This window comes from Bos indicus, chromosome 11, assembly GCF_029378745.1.
Source record: "Bos indicus isolate NIAB-ARS_2022 breed Sahiwal x Tharparkar chromosome 11, NIAB-ARS_B.indTharparkar_mat_pri_1.0, whole genome shotgun sequence".
Taxonomy (NCBI): Eukaryota; Metazoa; Chordata; class Mammalia; order Artiodactyla; family Bovidae; genus Bos; species Bos indicus.
The window spans coordinates 95,734,393-95,756,140 of NC_091770.1; the positions used below are offsets into that span (position 1 = coordinate 95,734,393).

At 40.1% G+C, this 21,748-nt stretch overlaps 1 protein-coding gene across 1 annotated transcript in view; it reads right to left on the reverse strand.

Moving 5' to 3' along the window:
• Positions 1-21,748, reverse strand: part of PPP6C (protein phosphatase 6 catalytic subunit) — a 43,581-nt gene that overhangs the window by 10,342 nt on the left and 11,491 nt on the right. The window contains exon 2 of the mRNA XM_019970834.2: positions 8,224-8,319. Coding sequence (XP_019826393.1) covers positions 8,224-8,319 — 96 coding nt within the window. The remainder of the gene's footprint in view (positions 1-8,223; positions 8,320-21,748) is intronic.

A 21,748-nucleotide genomic window follows, 5' to 3' on the forward strand; every position in this document is an offset into this window, starting at 1 on the left:
ATACCATCCCTCTGGGTCATCCCAGTGCACCAGCCCCGAGCATCCTGTATCCTGCATCGAACCTGGACTGGTGATTCATTTTACATATGATATTATACATGTTTCAATGCCATTCTCCCGAATCATCCCACCCTCGCCCTCTCCCACAGAGTCCAAAAGACTGTTTTATACATCTGTGTCTCTTTTGCTGTCTCGCATACAGGGTTATCGTTACCATCTTTCTAAATTCCATATATATGTGTTAGTATACTGTATTGGTGTTTTTCTTTCTGGCTTACTTCACTCTGTATAATAGACTCCAGTTTCATCCACCTCATCAGAACTGATTCAAATGTATTCTTTTTAATGGCTGAGTAATACTCCATTGTGTATATGTACCATAGCTCTCTTATTCATTCGTCTGCTGATGGACATCTAGGTTGCTTCCATGTCCTGGCTATTATAAACAGTGCTGCGATGAACATTGGGGTACACGTGTCTCTTTCCATTCTGGTTTCCTCAGTGTGTATGCCCAGCAGTGGGATTGCTAGGTCATATGGCAGTTCTATTTCCAGTTTTTTAAGGAATCGCCACACTGTTCTCCATAGTGGCTGTACTAGTTTACATTCCCACCAACAGTGTAAGAGGGTTCCCTTTTCTCCACACCAATAGCTGCATCTTTAAAAGTATTGTAGAAGAGTGAGTGTCCTCAGACGTTGTTACTCTGGATGTCTGCAGCAACATGTTCTTGAACAAAAGCTTTGTAAGTTTCCATTTAATTTATATATATTTAATGGATGACCAAAAATTCTGCTTCAGGGACCCATAGTTCCTACTCCACACTTAAAGTGTTTTCCAAAATTCTTTAATATAATAAAGAGTTACTACAGTGAGTCAGAAAGAAATATAAATATTGTATTCTAATGCATATATATGGAATCTAGAAAACTGGTACTGAAGAATTTAAACAGGGCAGCAGTGGAGGAACAGACCTAGAGAACAGACCTGTGGACTTGGGGAGAGGGGGGGTGAGGGGAGGCGAGGGGGGGCAAGGGGAGGATAGGGGGGCAAGGGGAGGAGGGGGGTTGAGTGGAGGCGAGGCAGCAAGGGGAGGGAGGTGAGGGGGGTGAGAGGGGGAGTAAGTGGGGGATGGGTGGGGCGAGGGGAGGAGAGGGGGGCAAGGGGAGGAAGGGAGGGCGAGGGGAGGAGAGGGGGGCCGAGGGGAGGCAGCAAGGGGAGGCAGGCGAGGGGAAGAGAGGGGGGGCGAGGGGAGGAGAGGGGGTGGGGGGGGGCGAGGGGAGGGAGGCAAGGGGGAGATGGATGGAGAGAGTAACGTGGAAACTTACAGTACCCTATGTAAAATAGATACCCATGGGAATTTGCTTTATGGCTAAGAAACTCTAACAAGGGCTCTGTATCAACCTAGAGCGGTGGGATGGGGAGGGAGATGGGGGGGGAGTTCAAAAGGGAGAGGATATATGTATACCTATGGCTGAATCAGGTTGAGGTTTGACAGACAACAACAAAATTCTGTAAACCAATTATCCTTCAATAAAAAAAATTAAAAATATATATATAATAAAGAGTTACTAAAAACATATGGAGACAAATAACTGTCATACATTACTGGGAGCACATCTCATTATTTCACAAATAATTTCTACCATCTAGTGTATGTTTTTCATATCACACACACTCTGTAAGTGTTCTTATTTTAAAACAAAACGAATCCTGAGATGTGGATTTTACCCCATTATTAGAGGCAAGGAAATAGTTGGTCAACTCAGTAGTTTTTAATTTTTTTGGTTTCAGGACCCAAGCATAGTCTTAAAAATTACAGGTCCTCAAAGGCTTTTGTTTTTACACTATATGAATCAGTATTAACCATATTAGAATTTTAAAGTGATCATTTGTTAATGTTTAAACCTCAGATATGCAGATGACACCACCCTTATGGCAGAAAGCGAAGAACTAAAGAGCCTTTTGATGCAAGTGAAAGAGGAGAGTGAAAAAGTTGGCTTAAAACTCAACATTCAGAAAACTAAAATCATAACATCCGGTCCCATCACTTCATGGCAAATAGATGGGGAAACAGTGGAAACAATGGCAGACTTTATTTGTTTGGGGCTCCAAAATCACTGCAGATGGTGACTGCAGCCATGAAATTAAAAGACGCTTACTCCTCGGAAGAAAAGTTATGACCAACCTAGACAGCATATTGAAAAGCAGAGACATTACATTGCCAACGAAGGTCCATCTAGTCAAAAGCTATGGTTTTTCCAGTAGTCATGTATGGATATGAGAGGTGGACTATAAAGAAAGCTGAGCACCAAAGAATTGATGTGTTTGAATTGTGGTGTTGGAGAAGACTTCTGAGAGTCCTTTGGACTGCAAGGAGATCCAAGCAGTCCATCCTAAAAGAGATCAGTCCTGAGTGTTCATTGGAAGGACTGATGCTGAAGCTGAAACTCCAATACTTTGGCCATCTGATGCAAAGAGCTGACTCATTTGAAAAGACCCTGATGCTGGGAAAGATTGAAGGCGGGAGGAGAAGGGGATGACAGAGGATGAGATGGTTGGATGGCATCACTGACTCAATGGACATGGGTCTGAGTGAACTCCGGGAGTTGGTGATGGACAGGGAGGCCTGGTGTGCTGTGGTTCATGGGGTCACAAAGAGTCAGACACGATTGAGAGACTGAACTGAACTGAACTGAAATTCATTTTAAAAATCGGGGAGGGATGAATTAGGAGTTTTGGATTAACATATACATACTACTTTAAATAAAATAAACAGTGAGGACCTACTGTATAGCACAGAGAACGCTACTCAATATTCTGTAATAACCTATATGGAAAAAGAATGCATATATGTATATGTATAACTGAATCAATTCGCTGTACATCTGAAACTAACATAACACTGTAAATCAACAATACCCCAAAATAAGAAAATTAAATTAAAAAAAAAAATCAATAACTCACTAAGTAGTAACATACACAAATTTTTAATGAAAAATAAACTGTTTTCCAAAGCAAAACAAAACAAATTTATGAAAAGAATGGCACTGTTTTACATTTTTGCAAATCTCTTTAATGCCTGGCAAAAAAAGACCACAGCTTGGGTTCTCATAGCCTGCCTCTACAGCCAATCTGAATATTCAGTTCTGAATATTCACTGGAAGGACTGATGCTGAAGCTGAAATTCCAATACTTTGGCTACCTGATGCGAAGAACTGACTCATTTGAAAAGACCCTGATGCTGGGAAAAACTGAAGGCGGGAGGAGAAGGGGACGACAGAGGATGAGATGGTTGGATGGCATCACCAACTCAATGGACATGAGTTTGAGTAAACTCCAGCAGTTGGTGATGGACAAGGAGGCCTGGTGTGCTGCAGTTCATGGGGTTGCAAAGAGTCAGACACGACTGAGCAACTGAACTGAACTGAACAGCCAATCTGTTGGGATATGCTGTTTAAAGTATACAAAGGAAATCCAGCTTCATACAGGTATGTGTTACAAAAGGGAGAAGAATTTTAATAACCTTTAGAGATAATGGTGCATATTTTTCTTATAAATCAAAACTGGACAACTGGTCTCTTCTCAAACTGTGTTAGATAGGCTGGTCTAACATTTTGAGTGAGTAATACACTCTGGTTATTTGGAAAATGAAAAATAGTATTTCCTTATAATCATTAAAAAAAATACTTGTTAATATTATCACTCATCTCATCATAAAAGTCTTTTAGGTATCAGAAGCTAGGAGCTTCATGGTGGTGAATTCAAATTTTCTAAAATTCCAATTATTTTCTAGAAAACTCAAATTCTGGCATCAGCAACAAATACTATCAATTGTTCCTCTTAAAGTGACTGGCTCACTTCATTCACTTTTGCAAAATAGTTGCCAAATACTCATAATTTGTCATTCATTCTCTCAAGTAAAAATAGCATTCCATTAAAAAGAAAAAAAAAGAGGCTATTTCAGATGGAGATACAAAACTGCAAAAGTAATCTTCTTTTGAGAAAACCATTTTTCTTTGACATGCAGCAGATGTGCTTTATGCATACTTCCTATTTCATCACAGGGGCTGTTCAAAAAATGTATCTACTCAATGGTTAAGAGTTACTGTTAATTAATATTACTAGTTCATCAAGGACATTCTTAAATGATACTGGCACTTTATTTTACTGTAAATGCATGATGCCGGTGAAGAATACAAGGACAACCAGCATAGGCTTGGTGACACTCCCTGGATCAGGGAGGCACCAGCAGTTTTACCCTCAGTTGATTTTGTGCCATCTTACAGATTCTCAAAGGTCCACATAGCTAAAGAACTGAAGAGCTAGCTGAAGTGGATTCTTAAACAGCTATTATGTACCCAGGCAGGACTTAAATCAAGCTCTGTCTGTCACTGAACTCTACAACCTCCTCACTAGATTATTACTGTTTCAATGCTTCCTGGCACTGTACGAATGCCAACACTTTCCATGAGTTTATTTATAGTCATAATCCAATCTTGCAATCCCAGAACTGGCCCAAGGGGAAGACAACTGTACAAGTCCCAAAAGACACATCTTACATTTGACTTTACTCTACAGACATTTAGGAACTTCTCAAGCCCTATGCTTTTGATGAGCAATTGTTTTAAAGGGTCAAGTACAAGAGAAACACTATTCAGTTTGGTGGCAGTCTTAACATGGACTGGGAGTTCCCTGGTGGCCTAGTGGTTAGGATTCTGAGCCTTCACTGATGTGGCCCAGGTTCAAATACCGGTCTGGGAAGTGACAGCAGGTGGGTGAGCAAACTGTGCAGGCAAAAATAATAATAATAGTAACATGGGCTATTGGGCACCTATATGAGTTTCAAATCTCAGCTCTGTCCCTTAGTAGCTATGTGAATTTAGGCTAATTCCTCAATTTTTCAGTCTCAGTCCTTCTCCACAAAATGATCCAATCTCATGGAACCCTTAAAAAAAAAAAACTGACATGGAATTTATGAGAAAGCATAATTTATCTCAAAATTTATTAATCTCAAAACACAAGATAAATGAAAGCAAGAGTTGTACATTTGACTGAAGGATAAGAAAGCCTACTTCAGCGATCAATGCAAAGAAATAGAGGAAAATAACAGAATGGGAAAGACTAGAGATCTCTTCAAGAAAATCAGAGATACCAAAGGAACATTTCATGCAAAGATGGGCTCGATAAAGGACAGAAATAGTATGGACCTAACAGAAACAGAAGATATTAAGAAGAGATGGCAAGAATACACAGAAGAACTGTACAAAAAAGATCTTCACGACCCAGATAATCACAATGGTGTGATCATTGACCTAGAGCCAGACATCCTGGAATGTGAAGTCTATGGGCCTTAGAAAGCATCACTATGAACAAAGCTAGTGGAGGTGATGGAATTCCAGTTGAGCTATTCCAAATCCTGAAAGATGATGCTGTGAAAAGTGCTGCACTCAATACGCCAGCAAATTTGGAAAATTCAGCAGTGGTCACAGGACTGGAAAAGGTCAGTTTTCCTTCCAATCCCAAAGAAAGGCAATGCCAAAGAATGCTCAAACTATCGCACAATTGCACTCATCTCACACGCTAGTAAAGTAATGCTCAAAATTCTCCAAGCCAGGCTTCAGCAATACGTGAACCATGAATTTCCTGATGTTCAAGCTGGCTTTAGAAAAGGCAGAGGAACCAGAGACCAAATTGCCAACATCTGCTGGATCATGTAAAAAGCAAGAGAATTCCAAAAAAACATCTATTTCTGCTTTATTGACTATGCCAAAGCCTTTGACTGTGTGGATCACAAGAAACTGTGGGAAATTCTGAAAGAGATGGGAATACCAGACCACCTGACCTGCTTCTTGAGAAATTTGTATGCAGGTCAGGAAGCAACAGTTAGAACTGGACATGGAACAACAGACTGGTTCCAAATAGGAAAAGGAGTACGTCAAGGCTGTATATTGTCACCCTGTTTATTTAACTTATATGCAGAGTACATCATGAGAAACACTGGACTGGAAGAAACACAAGCTGGAATCAAGATTGCCGGGAGAAATATCAATAACCTCAGATATGCAGATGACACCACCCTTATAGCAGAAAGTGAAGAGGAACTAAAAAGCCTCTTGATGAAAGTGTAAGTGGAGAGTGAAAAAGTTGGCTTAAAGCTCAACATTCGGAAAACGAAGATCATGGCATCCGGTCCCATCATTTCATGGGAAATAGATGGGGAAACAGTGGAAACAGTGTCAGACTTTATTTTTGGGGGCTCCCAAATCACTGCAGATGGTGACTGTAGCCATGAAATTAAAAGACGCTTACTTCTTGGAAGGAAAGTTATGACCAACCTAGATAGCATATTCAAAAGCAGAGACATTACTTTGCCAACAAAGGTTCGTCTAGTCAAGGCTAAGGGTTTTCCAGTAGTCATGTATGGATGTGAGAGTTGGACTGTGAAGAAGGCTGAGTGCCGAAGAATTGATGCTTTTGAACTGTGGTGTTGGAGAAGACTCTTGAGAGTCCCTTGGACTGCAAGGAGATCCAACCAGTCCATTCTGAAGGAGATCAGCCCTGGGATTTCTTTGGAGGGAATGATGCTGAAGCTGAAACTCCAGTACTTTGGCCACCTCATGCGAAGAGTTGACTCACTGGAAAAGACTCTGATGCTGGGAGGGATTGGGGGCAAGAGGAGAAGGGGACGACAGAGGATAAGATGGCTGGATGGCATCACTGACTCGATGGACGTGAGTCTCAGTGAACTCCGGGAGTTGGTGATGGGACAGGGAGGCCTGGCGTGCTGTGATTCATGGGGTCAAAAAGAGTCAGACAGGACTCAGCGACTGATCTGATCTGATATATATTACAGAAGTGTAAATTTATTAATTTTAGTAGTATGCAGTTTCTCTACCTTCCGGACCTTTGATCCGGATAACTGTAATTCATATACTGAAAAGTCCTTGGGGAACTTTCTGGTGGTCCAGTGGTCAGGACTCTGCACTTTCACTGCTGATTGAATCTGAGGGCAGATTTAATCTCTGGTCTGGAACTAAGATCCCACGACCTACGCAGTGCAGCCAAACACAGGTAACCCCTCAATTTTAATATTATAATCAAAGGAAAACACTGTTTGGTTTATTCCAACTTTTACAAATATGTTAAAGGCACTGCCTATATTAATACCTTTATGTTAGCAAAATAGAAATGTTTATTATACTTTAGCAGAGAAGTAACACAGAAATCAAGAAATACGCTCCTAATGGTTTACTTTAGAGAACTAGAATTTTAACAAATCAAATATGACATAATGGGGTTTCTGTTTAGAAGCTGATAACATGCAGATGTCAGTTACTATAACCTCAAACATCCAGAGAATAGATTGAAAAACCCAACTCAATCACAAATAATCTATACACCTTTCTGCTCCTTTAGGCAGTCATAGTTAAGGTCATGCTGGCATTCATAAATCCAACATTGTTCACAATATATTATTATTATAATTATGTATTATATTATGTCACAATATATTAGCCCCAACTCCACTGCATGCATAAAGCAGGCTATGAGTGTTTTGTTCAGCTTTCATTACCCAGGAAAAAAGAAAAGAAAACTCCACAAATACACAGTTTCCTAATCAGGCTAAACACTGACAGTAAGAGTCTAAAAATGAGGTGTACCCCTCTTTTCAATGCTCTGAAACTCTTAAAAACAAAATCCCAGCAGATGAAAAGGTGAGCTGTCTTTCTCATTCCATTCTAGCACAGAACTGCTGTGAAATCATGCACCAATAGTTTTTCTGAACAGTTGTTATTCTCATTCCCACTAAGGAAATGATGAATTTTCAATAAAATATGACATTAAGTGAACAGAATGAATACAACAGCAATGCGTAGAATGAATAGAAAATTAGTGCCCCAAACCAAAGCATCTCCTATCAACCATAATAACAATGAGCAGTCAGTCTGTAGTTATTTTCTATCTCCTCTTGTCCACAGAACAATAATGCTTCACTCAGTTCACTTCCTAAGTGTGATTTCAACAAAGTCCATGAATAATTTGACTACTGCTTTTATTCAGTTTAACAGTAACCAGGAATCATTAGTGTCACACAGACTGAGGCATCCTAGCCAACCACTAGCTGCTCTTTTTTTTTTTTTAATATTTTACAGCACAAGTGGAAACACACGTGGACTATGGACAGACGGTACAAAAGCTAAAACTCTGCTCATGAAATTTTACCTGTCCATGTATGTCTCCACACACTGTTACTGGTGTTGATACTGGCTGGACATTTGACTCTTCCAACAGGAGGTCACAAACGTAGTCACATAGCCGCTGTAAGAAGAGAAAATAAAATGCAACCTTTTATTACAACATTAAAGCTGAAGACCAAGTGCAAAAAAGACAAGAACTAACACGTGTAATAACTCAACATTCAAAAAACTTAAGATCATGGCATCTGGTCCATCACTTCATGGCAAATAGATGGGGAAACAATGGAGACAGTGGCAGACTTTATTTTCTTGGGCTCCAAAATCACTGCAGATGGTGACTGCAGCCATGAAAGTAAAAGATGCTCGCACCTTGGAAGAAAAGCTACGACAACCCTGACAGTGTATTAAAAAGCAGAGACATTACTCTGCTGACAAAGGTCCGTATAGTCAAAGCTATGGTTTTTCCAGTAGTCATATATGGATGTGAGAATTGGATCATAAAGAAAGGTGAGCAGCAAAGAACTGATGCTTTTGAACTGTTGTGCTGAACAAGACTCTTGGGAGTCCCTTGGACTGCAAGGAGATCAAACCAGTCAATCCTAAAGGAAATCAATCCTGAATAGTCACTGGAGAGACTGACGCCGAAGCTGAAGCTCCAACACTCTGGCTACCTGATATAAAGGGCCGACTTCTTAGAAAAGTCCTTGATGCTGAGAAAGATTGAAGGCAGGAGAAGGGGATGACAGAGGACGAGATGGTTGGATGGCATGACCGACTCAATGGACATGAGTTTGAGCAAGTTCCAGGAGATAGTGAAGAACAGGGAAGCCTGGTGTACTGTAGTCTATGGGATCGCAAAGAATCAGACACAACTGAGCAACTGAACAAAATACATGTATTGTTTCACAGAAAAGGAAACCACTCTATGATGACTCTGGGATTTGATCTGTCAGCTTTCACCTTCCTCTCACAATGCCTATTCCAAAATGCAAACTCTCTGGATACACAGGTTCAGTTCAGTTCAGTTTAACTGCTCAGCTACACAAGTAGCTAAAAGACAGACAGCTTTGCAAGGAACTGTCAGCTGATGTTTTTCACACACACACACAAGTAAAAGTCAATCATTTTAAAAGGAAAAGGTCTTTATCTGCTAATTTTTTAAGTAAATTACAAACCATGCATGCAGCAAATATGATCCAGCAATTGCACTCTTGGCAATGAAAATTTATGATCACATAAAAACCTGTACACAGAAGTCCACAGAAGCTTAATTCATGACAGCCAAAAACCAGAAATAAATCAGATGTCCTTCCACAATGACTAGTTAAGTTATAGTACATTCACACAATGGAATACTATTCAGAAATAGAAGCAAACAAACTATTGACACATGACAATCTGGATAAATTTCAAGGGAATTATGCTCAGTGGGGGGGGCGGGGGGGACCCTACCCCACAATGTTACATACTGTATGACTCCATTTATGTAACATTCTTGAAATTAAAAAATTTACAGAAATGGAGACCAAATTGGTTGACTGCCAAGGGTCTAGGAGTTAGGAGCAACAGGAGGGAAGTGGGTACAGTTATAAGAAGGACAACACGTGGACTCCTTGGGGTGACGCAACTGTCTTAAAGGTAGTATTGGATATGAGACTATAGATATAGTAAGACTGCAAAGAACACAATTAAGTACAAGTAAAACTGGAGAATGATGAACAAGATCGTGGGGTCTATCAATGTCAATATCTTGGTTGTGATATCTGTTCTACAAGATGTTACTACCAGGGACAACTGGATAAAGGGAGACTTCCTGGTGGTCCAAGGGCTGGGACTCCGCACTCCCAACGCACGGTGCAGGCGCCCGGGTTCGATCCCTGGCGGGGGACTGGATCCCACATGCTGCAACTAAGAGTTCACACGCCATAACTGAAAACCACACAGCCAAATATATAAATAAACTTAAAAAATAACTGGAAAAAGGGTACATGGGATCTTTTGGTATTATATTATTAAATGCATATAAATCTATGATTATTTCAAAATAAAAAGGTTAACTAAAATTAATTATAAAATATAAATCTAAAATTGAAGAGTCACTCTACCTTTCAAAAAGAGCTCTAAATGTCTGCATTTTAAAAATATTTGTCCTCTGAAAGCACTCAAACCAAAAGATTTCACAGAAGGAAAACAATTCTAACAACAGTTCTCTGGAGAAGGAAGGGTACAGTCTGCTGTGTGAAGAGAACTGGAGGGGGAACCTCCTTCCATCTAAGACCAGTTAATACTAGTCAGACGCTGTATAAATTAAAATCTCATAAAATTAGATTTTAAGAAGGTAAGCCAAGAAAGGACAAATTAAACTACACAAACATAATGAAATGATTTTAAACATGAATTATGGAATCTAAATGCTATGACTTACTTAAATATAGCAGAGGCACACTTTAACAGTTATAGCCACAATACTTTATACACAGGTAAGCACCAGAGAGCAGCCACAATGGGAGGAAGGAGGAGTAAGAAGAGAGGCCCCGCAAAAGAAAATGAGGGGAAACCAAGCTGTTCAGAAATGTTCAAAATAAAGAGAGTCATTTTTATTCCTAGGATAAATTCTGACCTTCAAATAGCACCTCAAAGGAAAGATCTTCCTTTTGGCCTGGAGTCCTTCTGGCCCTGGAGTAGCGAGCTCTTTCTTGTGCTGAATTTCCTACAAACCTCAAAGGCTTCAATAAACAGTCCTTAGTCTTGACATATAATCCATTCATTATTCATACCAGGAAAAGATACGGATGAAAAGTCCTTCAGTTCTATTTTCCATTTGTTTAAAAAAAAAACAAACTCAGCTTTTTCCTCCCCATGTAGGGAGAATTTCAGTTCTTCCCTACTGTGTCAATCTGTCTAAGTCTCCTTTCCTGGTTACACGGAACACTCATATTTCTGACACTTCTGGTCACCAAATGTATGGAGGTTTTTTCCTCCCTACAATATGCAATTCTCTGTAACATCAGCTGGGTATCCTATAATTTAACTCAACTCTGACACTATTTATTAGAGATAGTGTCAGATCTCACAGGTTAAGAGTTCAGTTCCACAAGACTGCCCTTCTCAACTCCCCAACAAACATACACACACACTTCAGACACCAGTTGTAAGCCCAGGTTATATCACCTGCACTTTTAACCAACCAGCTATATATCAGAGGTTCCAAAGACCTCCTCCGTGAGTTTGAATATTTGCTAGGGCAGCTCACAGAATTCAGGGAAGCACTTGCATTTATCAGCTTATTAAAGGATGTGATAAAAGGATACAAATGAACATCTAGATGGAAGAATGTGTAGGGCAAGGTATAGGGAAGAGATGGAAACAACTGATCTTTCACTGTCACCACAGCTCTGCCTTTACTACAGCTCTGCCTTTACTAGAATGTCGTGTCGTTGGAATCATACCTATGTTGCCTTTTCAGGTTGGCATCTTGCACAAAGTAATATACAATTAAGCTTCCATCCTGTCTTTTCATGGCTTGATCATTTCTTCTTAGCACTGAATAACATTCCATTGTCTCAATGTACCAGTGTATCCATTCATCTACTGAATGATACCTTGGTTGCTATCAAATTTGGGCAATTATGAATAATGCTGCCATAAACATCTGTGTATAGGTTTTGTGGTGGACATGTTTTTGGTCCATTTGGATAAACACCAAGGAGCATGACTGATACAATATATGTAAGGGTGTTTAGCCTGGTAAAGTAAAAGTAAAAGTCGCTCAGTTGTGTCCAACTCTTTGTGACCTCATGGACTTTTCCATGGAATTCTCCAGGCCAGAATACTGGAGTGGGTAGCCTTTCCCTTCTCCAGGGGATCTTCCCAACCCAGGAATCAAACCCAGGTCTTCCACATTGCAGGCGGATTCTTTCCCAGCTAAGCCACAAGGGAAGCCCAAGAATACGGGAGTGGGTAGCCTATCCCTTCTCCAGCAGATCTTCCCAACCCAGGAATTGAACAGGGGTCTCCTGCATTGCAGGCAGATTCTTTACCAGCTGAGCTCTCAGCTATCAGTGAAGCCCAAGTGACAAAAGATCTTCCAAAGTGGCTCCTCGAGTCTGCATCCCCATCAACAACCAGTGAGCTTCTGCTTCTGCCGGTGTGTCAGTGTCACAGGTGTGTCGGAGTATGACCCTGTTATTTTAATTTACATTTCCCTAATGACATATGATATTGAGCTATTGAGCACCTTTTCATATGCTTATCTGTTTTTCTTTGGTGAGGTACCTGTTCAGGTCTTTGGCCCATTTTTAATAAGGTTTCATAGGGTTGTTTGTTTTCGTTCTGTTGAATTTATCAGATACGTCTTTCACAAATATATTCTCCCAGTTCGTAGCTCACGTTCTCATTCTCTTGACAGTGTCTTTTGCAAACCAAAGTTTTTATTTTAGAAAGCCCAGAGCTTCTCAATTATGTTTCCATAAGTAGATTGTTTTGATTTGTTTGGGTTTGGTTTGAGTGATGAGGAACTAGGAATTTGAGGGGTCTTTTTAACAACTTCATTGAGACATAAATCACATATCATAAAATTTGCCCCTTTACTGTGTAAAATTCAATGGTTTTTAGCATATTCGCTGTTAAGCAACCATCATCATAATCAATTTTAGAATATTTTGATCACCCCAAAAAGATCACTAATGTACTCAACAGCATGGATCTCTCAATTCCCATAACCTCGTCTGCTGTGTCTACAGATCTGTTAATTCTGGACATCTGGAAACGGGGCCTTTTGTGACTGGCTTCTTTCACTTAATGTATGTTTTTAAAGTTCAGCCACATTGTAACATGCATTATTTCTTTGTTCTTTTTTATAGATGAATAATATTGCATTGTATATGTTTATCACATTTTGCTTATCTATCCATCAGCTGCTGGACATGTGGGTTGTTGCCACTATTTGGCTATAAGAACTTGATTTTGACACAGTAAGTCTGTGATGCCTATCAGATCTCAAGGTACTTAAGACATGCTTTAAACAGCTAATCAAATGAGTCCTGTTTTCAAGGAAAAGTATCCAAACTAGAGAGACCCATCTGGAGACTGTGAGAAAATATACAGTTCAAGTCATGAGACTAGAAGAGACAACTAAAGTGGCTGCTTATAAACAGAGAAAAGGTAAGTTCAAACAAACATGAGTCCTAATACCTCCCATAGAAGTTAGCGGGGGGAAGGGGGAACCAGCAGAAGAGACTGCTTGATGAGGTACAAAGGAAACCACGTGAGTGTGGTATTACGGAAGTCCTGTGAGGAAAACATTTCAAAAGCGGAGTGATCAACTATGTTCAGCACTGATGGAAGGTCAAATTTTGAAGAAACAGAGTAGGGCCAAGAGGGAAAACTCCTTTATTCCTAAATCAACAAGTACCAATCGGAGAATATCATACACAAGTAATACCATGGCATAGTTCAGAGGTTAAGGGCACACACTATTTTTACTACTTATTACTTAGCTTACTGTCTGTTACTTAGCTGTATAACCCTGCTAATTTACTTGATCTCTCTGTACCTCAGTTTCCTTGTCCACAAAACAGAAATACCAACCGGGGGATATTCTAAGGATTAATGCCAGTGCATGCAAAAAACGCTATGGAGCTTTACATACACAGAGTCATATACAAAATCTACTACATAAAAGCATACACTGAATTATAAAGTATGAGTTAGAAGAATATATATCAAACCCGAAATAGCAGCTGCTAGAGATGTCAATCAAAAGGAATTCCACCTTCATATTTATTTATTTCACTTTTTTAAAAAGCCTGAAAGGGACTTTCCTGGTGGTCCACTGGCTAAGACTCCATGCTCCGAATGTGGTGGGCCCACGTCTGATCCCTGCTGCAACTAGGAGTCTGATGCTGCAACTGAAGAAGACCCAGCGTGCTGCAACTAAGGCCTGGCACAGCTAAATAAATCAAATAAATATTTTTTTTAAAGGATAAAAAAATTTAAAAAGCGTGAAAAAAATTTATTCTCGGTGGAAGGAAACAGGTATATTGTAGGTTATCCTTCATATTTTCCTGTGGATACTGCATTTCTTTTGCAAAAAACTTAATGTTATTTTGAAACTAGAAAACAGCCTTGGAGTATTACTCAGCCATTAAAAAGAATACATTTGAATCAGTTCTAATGAGGTGGATGAAACCGGAGTCTATTATACAGAGTGACGTAAGCCAGAAAGAAAAACACCAATACAGTATACTAACACGTATATATGGAATTTAGAAAGATGGTAACAATAACCCTGTATACGAGACAGCAAAAGAGACACTGATGTATAGAACAGTCTTTTGGACTCTGTGGGAGAGGGAGAGGGTGGGATGATTTGGGAGAATGGTATTGAAATATGTATAATATCATATATGAAATGAGTCGCCAGTCCAGGTTCGATGCACAATACTGGATGCTTGGGGCTGGTGCACTAGGACGACCCAGAGAGATGGTAAGGAGGGGGAGGTGGGAGGGGGGTTCAGGATGGGGAACACATGTATACCTGTGGCGGATTCATTTCGATATATGGCAAAACCAATACAATATTGTAAAGTTAAAAAATAAAATTTAAAAAAAAAAAGAAAAGAAAACAGCCTTAATTGAAAAAATGTAGAATAACATATATGCTACCTCCTTTGTTAAAGCAAAATATATATAGTATACACACACATAAATGCACACGCTTGCTTATATTTACTTGTCATGCCTAAACTGTTGTTTCTGGAAGGATCCATAAGAATCCTTATACTGGCTATCCAATATGAGGAAGGGAACTGGGTGACTGGGTGGTAGGAGGCAAGAATGGGAGGAAGATGTAACTTTTATATAGCCTTTTACACTGTTTAAGTTTGGAACCATATCAATGTATTATCTATACAAAAAAAATTGTTAAAAATGTTACCAGGAAGAACAATATTTTCAACAGAGGGTGCTAAGACAACTGGATTTCCACAAAAGAACGAAGCTGGACCCCTACCTCACATCATATACAAAAATTAACTCAAAATGGATCAATGACGTAAATATAAGTGCTAAGAACTATTAAACTCTTAGAAAAAAACATAGGGATAAATCTTCATGATGCTGGATTTAAGCATGAGCAATAAAAGAAAAAATAAAACTTCATCAAAATAAAAAAATTGTGTGCATCAAAGGACATTATCAACAAAGTTAAAAGATAACCTGTAGAATGGGAGAAAATATTTGGAAATCATTTATCTGATAGGAGTTTAATACCCAGAATATATAAAGAACTCCTACAATTCAACAACAAAAAGACAAGCTAACTTAAAAAATACGAGGTGACTTCCCTGGTGGTCCAGTGGAAAAGACTCTGTGCTCCCAATGCAAGGGGCCCAGGTTCCGTCCCTGGTCAGGGAAGCAGATACCACATGCCACATCTAAAGATCCAGTACGCTGCAGTGAAGGTCAAAGACCTTGTGTGCCACAACTAAGACCCGGGGCAGCCAGGCAAATAAATAAATAAATTTTTCAAATGGCCAAAGGACTTGGATACATTTCCAAAGAAGAAATACAAATGGCCAACAGCCACATGGATGTTCAATATCACTAGTCATAAGGAAAATAAATATAAATCAAAACCAAAATGGGGGGATTTCCCTGGTGGTCCAGTAGCTAAGACTCCGCACTCCCAACGCAGGGGGCCTGGGTTCAATTCCTGGTCAAAGAACTAGATCCCACATGCTGCAACTAAGACCCAATGCAGTCAAATAAACAAAAGTAAATAAAACTTTAAAAAAAAACGGGATACCACTTTACACATACTAGGATGGCTATAATTTTTTAAAGACAAAAGATAACAAGTGTTGGCAAAGATGTGAAGAAACTGGAACCCTTACACATTGCTGGTAGGAATATAAAATGGTGCAACCACTTTGGAAAAGAGTTTGGCAGTTCCTCAAACACTAAACACAGAATTACCACGTGACCCAGCAAGTCCACTTCTGGGTACACACCCAAAGAACTGAAAGCAGGAACTTGAACAGACACTTGTACACCCATGTTCACTGCAGCATTATTCACCGTAGTCAAAAGGGGGAAACAACTCATGTCTATCAACAGATGAACGGATTAAGAAAATGTGGTATATCCATACAATGAAATATCATTCAGCCACAGAAAGAAATAAAGTTCAGATACATGTTACAACATAGATGAATCTTGAAAATATGCTAAATAAGCTAGTCGCAAAAGGCCACATAATATATGATTCAATTTACCTGAAATGTCTAGAAAAGGCAAATTCATAAGAGGGGAGGGAAACAGGAGAGAGGGAGGGAAGGAACGTGGGTGTACCTATGGCGGATTCTTGTTGATGTATGACAGAAAACCACAAAATTCTGTAAAGCAATTATTCTTCGATTAAAAAAATAAATAAAAGTGGTAAAAATATATACATATAAACTTTAAAAACAAACAAACAAAAAAGATACAGAATAGATTAGTGGTTGCTTAGGGCTGAGGTTTGAGGTAAGGGGAAATGGGGAATTTCTATTAACGGGTATAGTTTCTCTGTGGGGTGATAAAAACGTTCTAACATTGATTATGGCAATGGTTGCACAACTCTGTAAATATACTAAAACCCAGTAGAGAAAAAAAACCCACTGAATTATATACTTTAAAATTTTATTTTATGTGAATTATGTCTCATAAAGCTATTATTTTTTAATTAGTAATATATACTACCTATTTAAAAATAATAATTACACCTTGATCTTAACCACTCAATCTACTTCTTGTGGAATGAGGTAGCTGTCCTTCCATTCTCAAAAGATCAATGTTGTACAGCAACCTATTTCTATTTTAATCCAGTAGACTTGTGATATATAATTTCTCATTATTTGTAATTAGCTCCCAAAGTTTACATTTTGCATTTTTTTAAACCCTAACTCACTTACGTCTAGCTTAAGGATGGTTCCAAAGAACAAATATGCCATGATTGGCCTATACTTTTTTTATAGCATTCCATCACAACCTCCCTTCTCAATCAGTCAGAATACAGAGCACTACTCTTTCTAAGTTAGCCTAGTAGAGAAGCAACTTATACTTTTAAATATAGTTTCTGACCATGCAATTTTTTTTAATTTATTCATTTTTTAATTGAAGGATAACTGCTTTACAGAATTTTGTTTTCTGTCAAACCTCAACATGAATCAGAGGGGATATCAGTATACATATATCCCTTCCCTTTTGAACTTCCCTCCTATCTCCCACCCCATCCCACCCCTCTAGGTGCCTACAGAACCCCTGTTTGAGCTTCCTGAGCCATACAGCAAATTCCCCTTGGCTATCTATTTTACATATGGTAAGTTTCCATGTTACTCTCTCCATACATCTCACCCTCTCCTCCCCTCTCCCCATGTCCATAAGTCTATTTTCTATGTCTGTTTCTCCACTGCTGCCATTTTTCTAGATTCCGTATATATGCATGCTGCTGCTGCTGCTGCTGCTGCTAAGTCGCTTCAGTCGTGTCCGACTCTGTGCAACCCCATAGATGGCAGCCCACCTGGCTCCCCCGTCCCTGGGATTCTCCAGGCAAGAACACTGGAGTGGGTTGCCATTTCCTTCTCCAATGCATGAAAGCGAAAAGTCAAAGTGAAGTCGCTCAGTCGTGCCCAACTCTTAGTGACCCCATGGACTGCAGCCCACCAGGCTCCTCCATCCATGCGATTTTCCAGGCAAGAGTACTGGAGTGGGCTGCCATTGCCTGAGTATACAATATTTATCTTTCTCTTTCTGGCTTACTTCACTCTGTATAACAGGCTCTAGGTTTATCTACCTCATTAGAACTGACTCAAATGTGTTCCTTTTTATGGTTGAGTAATATTCCATTGTGTATTGCATTGTGTATATGTACCACAACTTCCTTATCCATTCATCTGTTGATGGACATCCAGGTTGTTTCCATGGTCTAGCTATTGTAAATAGTGCTGCAATGAACAATTCGATACATGTGTCTTTTTCAATTTTGGTTTCCTCAGGGAGAAGGAAATGGCACCCCACTCCAGTGTTCTTGCCTGGAAAATTCCATGGATGGAGGAGCCTGGTAGGCCTGCACTCCATGGGGTCGCCAAGAGTCAGACACGACTGAGCGACTTCACTGTCACTTTTCACTTTCACACACTGGAGAAGGAAATGGCAACCCACTCCAGTGTTCTTGCCTGGAGAATCCCAGGGACAGGGGAGCCTGGTGGGCTGCTGTCTATGGGGTCGAATAGAGTCAGACACGACTGAAGCGACTTAGCAGCAGCAGCAGCAGGGTATATGCCTAGGAGTGGGATTGCTGGGTCATACGGTGGTTTTAGTCCTTGTTTTTTAAGAAATCTCCATATCCTCTTCCACGGTGGCTGTATCAATTAACATTCCCACCAACAGTGCAAGAGCGTTCCCTTTTCTCCACATCCTCTCCAGCAGTTATTGTTGGTAGACTTTTTGATGACGGCCATTCTGACCGGTGTGAGGTGATATCTCATTGCAGTTTTGATTTGCATTTCTCTAATAACGACCTAGAGCCAGACATCCTGGAATGCGAAGTCAAGTGGGCCTTAGAAAGCATCGCTACGAACAAAGGTAGTGGAGGTGATGGAATTCCAGTTGAGCTATTTCAAATCCTGAAAGATGATGCTATGAAAGTGCTGCACTCAATATGCCAGCAAATTTGGAAAACTCAGCAGTGGCCACAGGACTGGAAAAGGTCAGTTTTCATTCCAGTCCCAAAGAAAGGCAATGCCAAAGAATGCTCAAACTACCACACAATTGCACTCATCTCACACGCTAGTAAAGTAATGCTCAAGCCAGGCTTCAGCAATATGTGAACCATGAACTTCCTGATGTTCAAGCTGGTTTTAGAAAAGGCAGAGGAACCAGAGACCAAATTGCCAACATCTGCTGGGTCATGGAAAAAGCAAGAGAGTTCCAGAAAAACATCTATTTCTGCTTTATTGACTATGCCAAAGCCTTTGACTGTGTGGATCACAAGAAACTGTAGGAAATTCTGAAAGAGATGGGAATACCAGACCATCTGACCTGCCTCTTGAGAAATCTGTATGCAGGTCAGGAAGCAACAGTTAGAACTGGACATGGAACAACAGACTGGTTCCAAATAGGAAAAGAAGTACGTCAAGGCTGTATATTGTCACCCTGCTTATTTAACTTATATGCAGAATACATCATGAGAAATGCCGGGCTGGAAGAAGCACAAGCTGGAATCAAGATTGCTGGGAGAAATATCAATAACCTCAGATATGCAGATGACACCACCCTTATGGCAGAAAGTGAAGAGGAACTAAAAAGCTTCTTGATGAAAGTGAAAGTGGAGAGTGAAAAACCTGGCTTAAAGCTCAACATTCAGAAAACGAAGATCGTGGCATCTAGTCCCATCACTTCATGGGAAATAGATGGGGAAACAGTGGAAACAATGTCAGACTTTATTTTTCTGGGCTCCAAAATCACTGCAGATGGTGACTGCAGCCATGAAATTAAAAGATCCTTACTTCTCAGAAGAAAAGTTATGACCAACCTAGATAGCATATTGAAAAGCAGAGACATTACTTTGCCAACAAAGGTCCATCTAGTCAAGGCTATGGTAGGTCCATCTAGTCAAGGCTATGGTTTTTCCTGTGGTCATGTATGGATGTGAGAGTTGGACTGTGAAGAAGGCTGAGTGCCGAAGAATTGATGCTTTTGAACTGTGGTGTTGGAGAAGACTCTTGAGAGTCCCTTGGACTGCAAGGAGATCCAGCCAGTCCATTCTGAAGAAGATCAGCCCTGGGATTTCTTTGGAAGGAATGATGCTGAAGCTGAAACTCCAGTACTTTGGCCACCTCATGCGAAGAGTTGACTCATTGGAAAAGACTCTGATGCTGGGAGGGATTGGGGGCAGGAGGAGAAGGGGACGACAGAGGATGAGATGGCTGGATGGCATCACTGACTCGATGGACCTGAGTCTCAGTGAACTCCGGGAGTTGGTGATGGACAGGGAGGCCTGGCGTGCTGCGATTCATGGGGTTGCAAAGAGTCGGACATGACTGAGCGACTGATTTGATCTGATCTGATCTGAATAATGAACGATGTTGAACATCTTTTTATGTGTTTGTTAATCATCTGTATGTCTTCTTTGGAGAAATGTCTGTTTAGGTCTTTTTTGACTTTTTGACTGGGTTGTTTGTTTTTCTGGTATTGAGTTGTATGAGCTGCCTGTATATTTTAGAAATGAATCCTTTGTCAGTTGTTTCACTTGCTGTTAGTTTCTCCCATTCTAAGGGTTGTCTTTTCACTTTGCTTATAGTTTCCTTTGCTATGCAAAAGCTTTTAAGTTTAATCAGGTCGCACTTGTTTACTTTTGTTTTTATTTTCATTACTCTAGGAGGTGGGTCATAGAGGATCTTACTTTGATTTAGGTCACTGAGTGTTCTGCCTATGTTTTCCTCTAAGAGTTTTATACTGAAACTATACAATTTTTAAAAGAAAACATCTCAGGAACTCACCCACCTTTCTTAGATCTAATGCCTTACTCAGTATTTGCGATTTTTTTCAGGTACACTCACCAAGCCTCCTCAAAGGGAATTCCACCAAGGTACCTGCAGAACTGTTTTGCTGTAATTTGTACAAGAGTGGGCAGAGTTTTCTGTTTGTTGCCAGGACGTTCTCAGGCACTTGTCCCACCGAGTCTCTCTTTCAGGTTTCACATCTTTTAAGAACAGGCCTAACTTTCAACAGTGAAGGTCAAAGCCCACACGTAATACAGCGTTTGTTGTTGTTGTCCCACTCTTCACAACCCCATGGACTGTAGCCTGCCAGGTTCCTCTGTCCATGGGATTCCCCAGAAAAGAATACTGGAGCAACTTGCCATTTCCTTCTCCAAGGGATCTTCCTGACTCAGGGATCGAACCCATGTCTCCTGCCTTGGCAGGCAGGTTCTACACCACTAAGCCACCTGGGAACCCATACCTCCCTTTAAGGGCAGATATTAAGATGTTACCCAAACAAACCAGCCTACTTATCAACTTGGTGAATTAAGCCAGACTGTCCTCTAGAGAGGCCTGTCCTCACCCTGCCTTACACTGCTTCCTTCCTCAATTGCTTTTTCCCAAATTGTACTTTAATGTCATGCCATCAGCCTGTATGCAGTAAAGGACTAGGAAACAGTCCCCTACTGAGGTTGTCATTGTGGGGACTATAAACAAGGTGCATAGGATGTTGTGATTAAACAGCTGCCTTCAAGGAGGACTGGCGGAGGAATGTCCCTGTGCTTCTTCTATCAGGAATAGACGTGATTTCCCTGAGATGATTTTTTATCATCTTACAGACTCTGTAAATTTTTTTAATTGATCAGTTTCCATCTTTCTGAATCTCAAAGAAGTAACTTGATCATCACAGCTTTTATTTTACACGTACTTTTCTTACTTTTACAACTGGCCCCTAGTTCCTATCTTTATTTTCTCTGTCTCATTTTTCTTACTTATTCTAAAAATAACTTCTCTTGCTATATTGAA